Below are 12,363 nucleotides of genomic sequence, written 5' to 3'. Positions count from 1 at the left end.
ATAGGATTTTGAGTTACATACCAAGATTTTATTGGAGTCATTGAGACGACTCTTCAAAGCACCTGGAAGTTCTCCTATGTTTGGCTGTATGAACTTAGCATCATTAATGATGCTTGTCACTTCATCAAGACCTTCCTTCCGGATCTTCCAGTTTTTGTCTCCAATTTTAGACACTAGTTCAGTTGTGATCTTATCACTGTGAAAGAAGAAAGGCAAATAATCCAATTCCCTAGTTTTGTGTCTTTTAGTATTTGAGTCATGCTTTAACAACATGGATTTCTGCAAAGAGGAAGTGCTTATAAATACAGTTTGGGGTTATATGTTGCACTGGAAGTATGTCTTCAGTTTGTAGAATCCAAACCTACCCAATATCTGTTCTTGGCAAGAGATCCACAACATCATTCCCTACATCCTCCTGTTCTTCTTCCTCACCATCATCCCCACTGCCCCCACTGGGCCTAGAAATGCCACGAGTTGGGGCTGGTGCTGTCTGCCCTTGCATCTGCAAGCAATACAAGTCAGAAACAGGTAGTTAAGACTTTTTCATTTGATACTAAAAAAATAATGACACTTGCACAATATAAATATGCTATCACAGGGCAACGGACTTTTAAAACATTACTCCAAAAGAACTGAAACTTGTTGAAGATTATCATGAAAAAAGTGACTATTGACATTATATATATACACATACATACATACACATATACATATGAGTTAGCACCTACTTTGGTGAATAACCTTCCAAAAACTACTTCACTTACAAAAATATGGTTTAGACTACAAATTTGCTACAGATTCCAGCTACTGAAGTTTCCACGTAGTATAAACAATACTTTGTTTCAAGAGTACTACTTACCTTTTCAAATTCTGCATCTATCTGGGACAGAAGGGCTGGCTTCTCATCTTCAAAAAACATTCGCAAAGGAGGTCCCACATAAAGATACATGACTCCCAGCAAGGTAATGGCAGAGGTCCTTACAGCCTGCCAGAAAGAGGACAAAAACATTTAGTCTTCAGATTAAGGATTGATAAAAATTCAGGACTAAAATCCTAAATTTACTCACTGGATTAGTGGCAGCAAGAGCTGTCTTCACGTTACTGATGAAAGCTTTGACATTCAGTCTACAGAGGGGAGGAGGGGAAAAAAAAAAAAAAACACAACAAGAAAAAGACATCTCCATGAAATGCAATGCAGAAAGCACCAACATGAGAAAAAAAATCACAACAAGAATAAACAACTTAAAAGCAGTAGATACTAGAACTTGTAAAATAATATCACAGGTACAGTATAGATGGTAGCTATTTAAATAGCTACAGAAAGATCCGTTTTTGGGAATAACCTACTATGAAAATCCACGGAACATATGATAGTTTACATCAAAGACTGCTGGTACTGTGGCTGAAAAGTTTACTTTACATCACTCACATGATTGCTAGGACTCAAATCCTGAGGGATGTCTAATATCATTTTAGGCATCTATCACACAGCCATATAAGAAAAGATACACTTTTTTTTGTTAATCTGTATCAGGATATCCCAGAAAAGGGCACAAGTTGCTTCAAAAACTAATTTAAAAGACAAGGACATGAAAGTTATTACTGAATCTCTTGTATCACCTCAGAATTCAGTACAAGAGAAAACAGATTGGCAGTCATGGAAGCTTCCTTTGTGTCCCTGCACAACAAGAAAAGATGAGCGCAGCCCCAAACACTGCTGTTTAGTAACACATCCATACAAGATGACAATGATCTTGGTGGAAATACTTTTTTTTTTTTTTAATTTACATTAACATGTAAAATGTCACTGAAGAAAAGAGTTTATTTACCAGGCTTCAGCAATGTGACCATCCATTTAATAGCAGAACAACTCCAACAGGCATAGTAACTGCCCAAGTAGTCAAATGAATTAGTATTTAAAGACTTTACTGCTCAGAAATGTTATCCTCATGAGTAAACTATACATTAGTGTATCACATACGCTTAACCACAGTTAAGAGACTGTTGCTTAAAAAATAAATAAATAAATAAAAAGTCAAGGAATGTTATCCGGGTTCTGACAAGGAACTTATTTTTTTCCTCCCCTCATAGCTCCAGATACGATAATGGCCATTTTGTTAGCTAAGACATCATCCCATTATCAGCCTCAAAATCTCTCCCTAGGAGAACAATAAGCATGTTGGTATGTACTTTTCTGTGTGTGTTTTACTTTGTTTTTAACCATAAAAATACAGCAATTCACCAGGGTGCAAGTGCATCCAAGTAGAATGAGAACAACAGATGTGTAATACCACAGTTACTTGTCCATCTCACTTCTGTTGCATGTAAAACAACGCTCTTCAGAGAAGGCATAGTGATGAATAAAGCATCTAGTAGTAGTGTAATATTTGATACAAAATCCTATTACTAATGTCAATACTTTTCTTTACACATTAACACCTAGAAGAACACCTGAAAGGGCTAACATCAGAGTTTTAGAAACAAAAGTTCAGATACACTTGCAGTCACACTCTTCAAGACCAATTTAACATAGAAGAACAGATTCTGTGTCCTAGATTAGAAACATTTTCATTCAAGCTTCTCTTGGCAATTTACTCAAAAGGCTTACCCAGAAAAGCCAAACTCTCTAATTGCATTTGAGAGCCAGTTCAAAGTTTCTGACTGGTTTTTAGGATTCTTCTGAGAGAAAGCCATAGCCACAACCTGTAACAGAAGAGAATAAGTGTGAATTTTCACCAGCAGCCCAGGTGACAAAGCACTGTAATAGCAGAATGAAAACACCTGCTCAGACAGAGCAGTGCAATTAAACGAAGACAGCTAGGACAATATGCAAGGAAAAATTTGTTACGCCACAGTAATAGAATGCAACTGCAACTGAAGTGAATCATAAGTTATGAAAGTACCAAAAGGCAGCCAGAGATACTGGTATGACAGATGTTCACCTGCTTTGGCAATATTTCAGTAAGTCACTGATCTATTACTCCTTATTTCCTCTTTTGGAGTAACTTGTACGTAACTTCTGCCTCAAGAGATATCTTGAGAGCAAACAAATCACTGTTTTAGTCAACACAGAAAACTAAACATTTGGGATTTATTCCTCAGACTCAAAGAACACCCTACATAATATTTCTGTCTTTATTTACTGGAAGAACATTCTTCCTGTTTACTCACCTGTTCAGCAGTCCATGGCAACTGACATGCTTCTGCTATTGCTGTCATGGCTTCTTTTGCATTACTCCCACATTTCACATCACCAACCTTGTCTACAAGACCATCTAGGACAATTTGTGCTGACGTTTTGGAGAAGTTTCCTTTCTGTGCAACCAACGCAACTATATGAAGTTTGATCTGCATCACCTGGAAGAAACATATAATGTATATTTGTTATGCAACTTCCTTGATGTTTGTGATGTTATTCATGTTTTAATATATATATATTTTTTTCCTTCAAATGGTGTCTCCTTAAGTCTCAACTCTAAGCAGAAATAAAAATTAACTTCAGAATTTATATTGTAATTGACACAGATACAACTGTGGTCACTACGCTAGGACTGCTAGCAGTGATACATATGCAACTATGGTTTTTAAGCTAAAGTGTTTTTCTAACTGAAGTAACACAAATGGACTGTTAGTTATTGAAGGATAATTATTACCTGAAAATTGGTTTCCTTCCAACCAGGTTTCTTGGCAAGCATTCTTACTAGAGCCTGGCAAGGCATTTCACTTCTCTCCATCAGCTCTACAGCCTTAAGGATAAACATTAAGTTAGCCAGCAGTTCACAAACTGTACACAAAATAAAAACAAAAACACCCCACCAAGCAAATATAAGTTACCTCAACTGTCCTGTAAATATATTCTTAATACTGAACAAAATTGCAGAATAATTTAGGCCCATGACCACACAGTGAAATTCTGAGCACAGTAAGAATTTGTCTGAAGAGCCTTACTACAAGAACCCCCTGCACCCCCCCCTTTTTTTTTTTTTTTTTTTTAAGTAGCCCATTTTACAGGTACTGAGCCAACATTTAAGGAAAGCCATTCACATTGCTACAGTTTGTCTATTCATTAAAAAGTGTACTTTCAAGCAACCATTGCTCATTCCAGCCCTAGGAATTTAAATTTTACCTTAAAAATTGGCTACCTCAATTAAAAAAAAAAAAAAAAGAGAGAGAGAGAGAGAGAGAGAGAGAGAGAGAGAGAGAGAGAGAGAAAGTCTACTGTAAACTTTCACATTGGAATGCTGACTATATAACAGAGACTAAGCCTGAATGTCACCTCAATTACCTTTTCTGTTTTGCTAGACTTTTAAATTAAAAAAAAAAAAAAAAAAAAAAAAGCGCATTCCAGTGAAACCATAACATCTTTACATTTGAGTAAAGTTATTCTGGCTTCTGCATCAGCATTTCAGTATGGTCAGTCATGGTTTCAGAAACGTGATTTCAATTAGTTGCCTTTTTTACTAAATATTAAAACTCAAATAGCAGCTGTAATGCTGTTTTCTGAAATATTTGTACATCTAGAGCTGATGCCTTTTTGAATGTGAACTCTCAAAGGTCTTATAACACACACTATGGGAAGAAAGTCAGGCTTGACATTACAGTTGCTTGTGATTCATGATGCTTAAGTTTTGTGACACATGATGCACTACTAACACTGCAACCAGCACAGCCTTGCTTACAAGTATTTTTGCCCACTTCACAAAAAAAAAAGTTTTAGAAATACTGACTTAACATTTTAGAGAGACCTCTACGCCTCCTTAATCCACATGTAAGTACATTAGACAAAAAAAAGTAACTACCTACACTAAACTAAAAGACTAATTCCATTATCTTCATGGAATAAGAGTTGTTTAAACCACATAAGGCATGTTTATTTTGCAAATATTGTTTAACCCTACTGAAGTGGTTTGCTGACATACCACTACATCAGTATGTCTTTTAAAAGAACTACCAGTCCTAAAAAGCTTTAAAAATAAATAAATAAATAAATAAATAAATAAAGCTTTCTTTATTTCCCCCTCCACATCTCTCATCTACTGCTACAAACTTACCTTCTGAAACTCCTCCATGCAGGCAAGCCTCTCTTTCCAGTTACCACTGTCCAACTGCTGGATGCAAGAAGCTGGGAGAACAGCAGCAGCTTTTTCTTCACACACTTCTATCTGTGAACAGATCAGAACAAGATTAACACCCTGCAGGTTCCCTTGGACAGGTGCAGCAGCCTTAAGGACAGATGATATGCTGAAATGTGTGGTGAAATGTGTGAAACCTTCCCTGTGGTGCACTTACAAAATACAAGTGAACCCATAGGATGAAAAGTTTTGTGTTGTAGGTTGAAAGTTTTTGTATGAGTTAGTTTATAAATTTGAGAAGCTGCTACTGCTAAATCATACAAAAGGACACTGTACCAGAAATTATCTTGAAAAAGTACAACCAGTTACATTATACAGACAATCTAAAATAATACTGGGCAGCCATTATCTACATTTAGAATTAAGCAAGCGTAGACTAAAATTTGCATGACAATTTTATATGATTTATATAAAAATATTTATAAATATCAAATTTATATGAAATTTATATGAAAATTATTCACAGCAATGAGTCAGTGGTTGGTAAGAGAACTATGTCTTCTCCCTATTTTCTGTATTTATTTAGAAGAAATGAAAAATTCAAGTCATTTTAGAAAATGAAACATTATGAAAGCTTCCCTTATTTCACTAGTGCCTCTATCACCCTCAGGGACTGCATATTCATTCTCCACTGCATAGAGATATGAATACTTTCCATTAAGTATCTAGTTTATACTAAGAGATACTTTAAACATAATTGGCAATCCAAAATATTTACGACAGACCTAGCAAGAGAATAGTCAAAGCTTGAACAGCTTTTTGTGACTGCTTGACCCACAGATATCTTAGCTTACTTGGTTCCATACCAAGAAGATGAAGGAAAAAGGTAGGAACCTACAAGTGTCTAATTCAAACCCATAAGCCAGATGCATGGCTCAACTAACATGCAGAATTCAAATGCTTTTTTGAAGCGCAACTTAATCTGAACAGCATGGGAAAGGCTCAAATTAGTTCATTGAATTATTAATGTATTCTACTTTAGATTTCAAAGTAAACTCCACAATACTGTATTTTCAGGCTTATAATGCCAGACACCCACAAGAAGTCATGCATTCTGAACTACAGGTAAACTAACTCTCTCCATCTTTTGCTAGTTCGGAGACAACATGGCAATCCCCATCACATTTGCATGATTTATTGTTTACTGTCTTATACGGCCTGGTACAGACATCTGAAGAACAGGTGTATCTACCAGACTATATCAAAAACCAAGTTTATAAGTTATTCTTTATTTAAATGCATTGGTTTACCTTGTATCATAAATACCCCAATTTTAGGTGTTTTTTTTTTTTGGGGGGGGGGGGGGCGGGGAAGGAATCTAATAGCTCAATAACCGATTAACTAGAACTACTTATATGCAGCACTCCATATTTCATAAAATACCAGAATACTTACTGAGAGCTCTGATTCAAATATCTCTTTGGTCTCAGGACCCTTCTTGCCTTTAGCCCCAGCACCTCCCATACCAGCAGCTGCAGCTGGCTTGCCTTTCTTGGGCAGGCCCCCAGACTAGAAAGGAAACAGACAAGTCAGTCAGGATCAAACAGGCCTATAGTTCACCAGATATCAAAAGAATTGTTATTTTTCCACATTTCTACATTACAATATCAAAAGATACATTTGGTAGACTTATCTCTCTAGTACCATAGTTACTACAGACAAAGTAGTAATCTTCTGCAATGGCTTATTTAACTCATACTTTCCTTTCAGACTACTAGATTTTAGAAATCAGGTACAGTAACAGGACACACAGGACAATGAGAGATGAAAGGGGGAAGAATGTATGCATTTAGGAAAGTTCAGCAAATAAGTTCATTCATGCAATTTCCTTTAGATACTGACTGCATATTAAACTTGTGACCTTCAGCTTGGAAAGAGAGATCCCAGACTATCAGTAGATTGTAAAAAATATGATCTGTTCTACTATTCACTCCTAGGTTTTAGAGCTATTTTTCCCAGCCAGGGGAAAAAAATAGGGTATTACAAAGACTGTCTATAGTACTGCCTAGGTCAATTTTTTAAATCCAAACAATCATTTTAAAATAACACAAGCTAGTGGTTTAAACAATCTATGGTAGCAAACTAAAACAGCACAGCAGAAAATACTCAACACGTATGTAGTGGTCTTGCTATTAAAAAAACAGGGGGAAAAAAAGGAAGTTCAGTCAAATACTACTATATCATTACAAAGGACATTAATGTTAGCATATCTGAGGTTTCTCTGAACACCTCCAACAGTCTATCAGTATTTCAGTATCAAAATTTGGTATTAAGCATAAGCAACAAAACAGTTTAGATGACAAAAACTGAGGTTTCATCAAGTACTTTCTGAGAAAGACCCAGGTTCTTTTTGTTGCTGGGCTCACCTACTACTACAGAAGAACAGATTAATCATAGCGATTCCTGGATAGAAGAAGTCTGACAGACCAGCTTTGATCTTCCAGAGGCAACTATTCTACGCGATCACTTGTCAGAACCTCTTGACAATTGCTCTTACCTTCATAGCAGGTGCTTTCTTCAGTGGCCCTGGTTTGGCTGCTGCATCTTTTGTTTCTTTATCTCCAGCAGCCCCTGAGAGAACAGGGGCCTTTCCAATAGCAGGCTTGCCTTCTTTTTTATCAGCTGTTCCTCCCATCTTTTTACCATAAACCAGTTCCACCTTTTCAGCGCATTCCTTAATCTGACAAACAGGAGTTTGGGGGGGGGGAGGGGGAGAGGGAAAGCAGCTAGTTTTAACTACCACAACTGGATATATACATAATTCATCACCACTTCAACAGCAGTGGTTCAGGTTTTACTACTCCAGAGAAAATGCATAAAGTTTTAAGCTGTTTAGCCGACAAAATTTTACCATCCTGTGTTACTTCCAGTAGTAATGTTAACAAGTCAATGGCATTAGCTGTCGCTGTATTGCTATATTCATTTTCCTAGTTCAAAATGAAGTGCATTTACACACAGAGAAAGCATTAAGACAACCTCCCCCCACACCCCTAAGATATTTATGGATGTTCTAAAGACCAATTCTTAGCACATTAACATCATCCAGTAAACAAACTCGTCAGCATATACACAAACATGAAAACTCAGTGTTGGAAAGCAAGTCTTAAACATCAAATCCTATCTCATAATATAGAATTGGCCATATGCTTGTGACCTAAATCCCTATAAATTTTGATTCAGGCGGAGAAAGAATGTGGGTTTTTTTTTGTTTTGTTTTGTTTTTTGGGGGGGGAAGTGGGTTGTTCGTTTAAAGTCACAGAAAATGCAGTCTTGAAGACAAACAGATACTTCACATTAGACTGCAGCATTATAGCATCTATAACAACAAACTTACCCGATCAAGTTTTAGTTTGTCTACATCTGCTAGAAAAGGGTTCACAGCTTTCTCTCCAGCCACTTTCAAGGCTGTGCCTAATGCTTCAAATCCAGCATCTCTTACTTCAGGGGCAGAATCATTGATATGCTGTGGAGAAAGACAGCTTGTATCACATAATTTGCAGCTCACGTCTAGTTGAGATTTTAAATCAATTTTCAGTATAAAGATCTTTTAGTCTCTCCATTTATTTATTTTAAATCTACAGCTACTACAAAATAATCTTTAATATTCCACTGCAGGAAGAAAAAGGTTATTTCTCCACGCCTGTTTTCCTTCACACTTAGGTCCGATCAATTCTACTATTTTCCAGATACACTCAGTTTCCCATATTTGGATCTTTCATACAAGGAAAAGATAAATATTCATGCTTTAAGAAAGAGATACTGCAATACCATGGAAGTTTACTTGAAGTTTGAAGTTCTGCAATCCTTTTCAAAACTCCATTTTTGAAGCCAGAGAAATTTCCCATAAGAAGCAAAGGGCTATTTTGTAATGAAAGTAGTAAACATTACTATGGCTTACAATGATAAATGCTCTAATGTACTTACAGTTTATAAAACCAAATGATGGTCCTTTTATTCATGGTAAATGATCTGTAACATTGCAATAAATGTTTGCTAGAAGTGTCTGTAAGAAGTGATACAACCTCCAGAAGTTTAATCCTTACAAATCACTGCCTTAGCCTATTATAAACTTAGTGAGTCTTCAGTTTTCAGGGACAGCTGAGAAAGAGGGGACTAAACTATTTCCATGACTGACAGTCACCTTCAAGTTTGACATCACTCAAAACAGACACTGATGCGTGAGACATAAGAAGCACAGCACAGAGCAACTCATCATTCCTTTCACTATCGCTCTTTCTCCCAAACCAATGCAATGCTTTGTAACAGTACTGTGTAAGTCAGTGCTAGAGAAGTACCAACCCCTCCTGCCTTACCTTGAGAAGTGCAGCACAGAAGGGTTTTAACAGGCTTTTTGGCAGAGTAGAAGGTGAGCAGTGACGGAAGCTTCTTGCAATGAAAAGGGATGTTTGCTGTTTAATTGTTGGGTTTTTGTTGTCCATCACTGCTAACACATCTTCACTTATATTCTGCAGTGTGGTCTACAGTGTCGGATAAAGAATTTATTAGTTTCAGTAAAGGAAAAGAACAGTAGATCAAAATTAGAGATCAATTCTGAGACAATGGGAAAACTGTCACTTTCTTACTTACTGTAAGAAAGATTGCATCTATGGCCTCCTGCAGTGCCTGCACTACCTGAGGCTTCTTCTCTTTAAATTTCTCCAAGATTGTTGGGACAACCTACAGAAGACAGAGAAAGAAATGGGCAAGGGGACTGTCAAACCATTCTTCACTAGTATAATTGGAAAGCTTGACAGTTTGCTCCCTGATATTGTGTAAACAAACAAATAATCCGAATAACACCTCTTCCGCTCCCTCTAGGAGTACACAACAGCAGTATGAACTAGCCTGTTCCAGCTGATCTCCAATGTTATATTAATTCTAGCCCACCTATTAACAAATACATTTTTTAAGCAATTTCATAGTAAAGCTAATCAAAAGCCAGATACACAAGTTCACATAATTACAGATGAATACTCTGGATCTACCAGTCTGGAACACAAAGCAATAGAATAGAAATTAAATGATTTCACAGTACAGAGTGCTGCGCACTTGTACTATAAGGATCCAAGGAGGTATATAACCTGCCCCCTCTTTCCCAGCTTCCTGACAGATCACTAAGACACTCTTGTTTGGCTCAGAGCTGACAAGACCATGGTTGTAAAGCAACCTGAATCCTTCTTAGGACAACACTTTACAGATGTACTAATTTGAAAAAGCACACCTGACATTACCCTATGCCATGCTGAAATTTCACAGCAATTTATATTCAATATAGCTGCTCAATCAGCCACTGCTGTAAGAGATCAACTGGCATTCTCATGCGCCAGTAATATGAGCAGCACCATCTAACGATGGTCACTATAACCTACATGCTTAATACTATAACAATAAAAGTTTCTGTCAAACAGACATTGAAATGTTGAGCCAAAGACAGGCTGAGTTTTTAACTGTGAAAAGCAAGTTATTTTGAAGATTTTGCAAACATAATGCAGTCCGTAATTTAGGAGCTGTCAGATTTCTTATAGAAGTGATAAGCTCTCACATAATGCAGAATACATTATCCAGAGATAACATTTTCTACTCAAAAGTTGACTATGAGATCTCAACTCACTGTGACAAACAGTGACTTAGGCTCAGCCTATAACCTTTGCTGGGCCAGAGCTTGCAAATTACCTTTCACAGAGCCTTTAGCACTCCAAAAACTTCAACTAATACAGAATGTGACACCACAGATCTGCATACATGCTACTGTAGTCAAATCTGAATTCCTTCGGTTTCATAGGTATCCAAAAAAAAAAAAAAAAAAAAAGTATTGGAAGAGCTGTCCTGTACTGCTAAATACAATTCTGCAGTTGTTAGTTTCAGTAAAATACAGGACTGTTTCTTCCTTAACTCTAGTATACTTCAAACTATACACAATAATACTAGCAACAGCTTTATTTTATGAATACTTCAAATGCCTCCTCTCAGGAGGAGTCTACATCTACCTCACTAGTAAATAAAAACTTGACTTGCAAACAACCCAAATCAACTGGCAAAATGAGTACTGAGATTATGCAATTCAAGGCTGCCATTACAGTTCCCAAAAAAGATATTTTCTCATCTCCATTTGCTCTGCAACCATGGAGCTATACCTTTATTTCAGAAGCTCAGCTTTTTCAATACTAATTCAGTAGCTATGAGAGTTAACCTTTAAAACACAAAGCCAGTGTAAACAGATGTAATAATGCTTCTTATAACTACAGCCAGTTTTCAAATGAAAGAGACTTTGTCCAAAATGTTGTTCAATCAGAATTCAGTAGACTTGAATGTTTCTGAAGCAGGGAGATTTGGTACTTTTCCAACTTGTTATAAAATACAATGCAACAGAAGCCATGCACATCAGTTCTCTCTGCTTCTAAGCTCTACCTCCAGCTCCCTCTTGCTTATCACAAGAAAAATTAAGGTTGAGCAGCTTAAAGAACACAACAACAGGGGACCTGAGAAACAAAGGAGGTAACTGCAATTACCTAAAAGCTCCCTTTCTTTCTGAAAATCAGTTAAACTTGCCCATATTCTCTGATACTAATTGCTGGCAACAGAAGAGCATGGAAAGAGAATGGAGAAAAACATAAAACTAGAACACTTTGGTACCAAAAATATCAATAGTTCGGTTGTGGAAAACAGACAAAAGAAGAAAGAAACCACAGAACTGCTAAGCAGAATTCAGGCTCAAAAGCTATTTTTCCACTGTGGGCTACAAATGCATTTCTGTGGGTGTATCTCCAGGATGAGGTAATGTAAATAAAGTGCATTTCATGGCAGAGTAATTTAGAGTTATCTTAGTACACAAGAATTATTGCAATAGTAAGCTTCGTGTTGCTGAATGTGAACAAACAGCAAAACAAGGTCCTTTTTAACTTAATGCTGCAAGAGATCTTGGCAAATACTTCACTGCTTACTCCATTAAGGGGCAGGTAAGTTTTCATAATAGTGTAAAGACTACCTTTGATACCAAGGCCTGATAGTCAAACAATAAAACCAGGGTCTTTACTGGTGTCCAGTGTCAAGGAGAAACAGAAAAAAGTACATACTCTTACTTACATGTCCTGCATATTGTCCAAATTTCTTTCGGAGGCCAGCAGCTAGTCCAGCAAGGCATTTGGCAGCCAAAGCAACTAACATAACATTTGTATCTTTTCCAACAACCTGCAGAGAATAAAGCAATGATAGAGGCTGAACAGCCAAGTTT

General features: G+C 36.8%; 1 protein-coding gene across 1 annotated transcript in view; it reads right to left on the bottom strand.

Annotated features, from left to right (window-relative positions):
* The window catches only part of CKAP5 (cytoskeleton associated protein 5), a 54,433-nt gene that overhangs the window by 24,862 nt on the left and 17,208 nt on the right, over positions 1–12,363 (bottom strand). The window contains exons 9-22 of the mRNA XM_067296386.1: positions 12,216–12,320; positions 9,720–9,809; positions 9,446–9,610; positions 8,467–8,595; positions 7,630–7,812; positions 6,528–6,641; positions 5,052–5,162; positions 3,654–3,746; positions 3,172–3,357; positions 2,609–2,703; positions 1,068–1,125; positions 860–985; positions 366–502; positions 22–196 (exon numbers count right to left, since the gene is read on the bottom strand). Of these exons, the coding sequence (XP_067152487.1) occupies positions 22–196; positions 366–502; positions 860–985; positions 1,068–1,125; positions 2,609–2,703; positions 3,172–3,357; positions 3,654–3,746; positions 5,052–5,162; positions 6,528–6,641; positions 7,630–7,812; positions 8,467–8,595; positions 9,446–9,610; positions 9,720–9,809; positions 12,216–12,320 (1,767 nt within the window). The remainder of the gene's footprint in view (positions 1–21; positions 197–365; positions 503–859; positions 986–1,067; positions 1,126–2,608; positions 2,704–3,171; positions 3,358–3,653; positions 3,747–5,051; positions 5,163–6,527; positions 6,642–7,629; positions 7,813–8,466; positions 8,596–9,445; positions 9,611–9,719; positions 9,810–12,215; positions 12,321–12,363) is intronic.

The sequence above is a fragment of the Apteryx mantelli genome, chromosome 4 (genome assembly GCF_036417845.1).
Source record: "Apteryx mantelli isolate bAptMan1 chromosome 4, bAptMan1.hap1, whole genome shotgun sequence".
NCBI lineage: Eukaryota > Metazoa > Chordata > Aves > Apterygiformes > Apterygidae > Apteryx > Apteryx mantelli.
The sequence above is the reverse complement of the archived record's forward strand: the minus strand, read 5'-3'. Positions and strand labels throughout refer to the sequence as shown.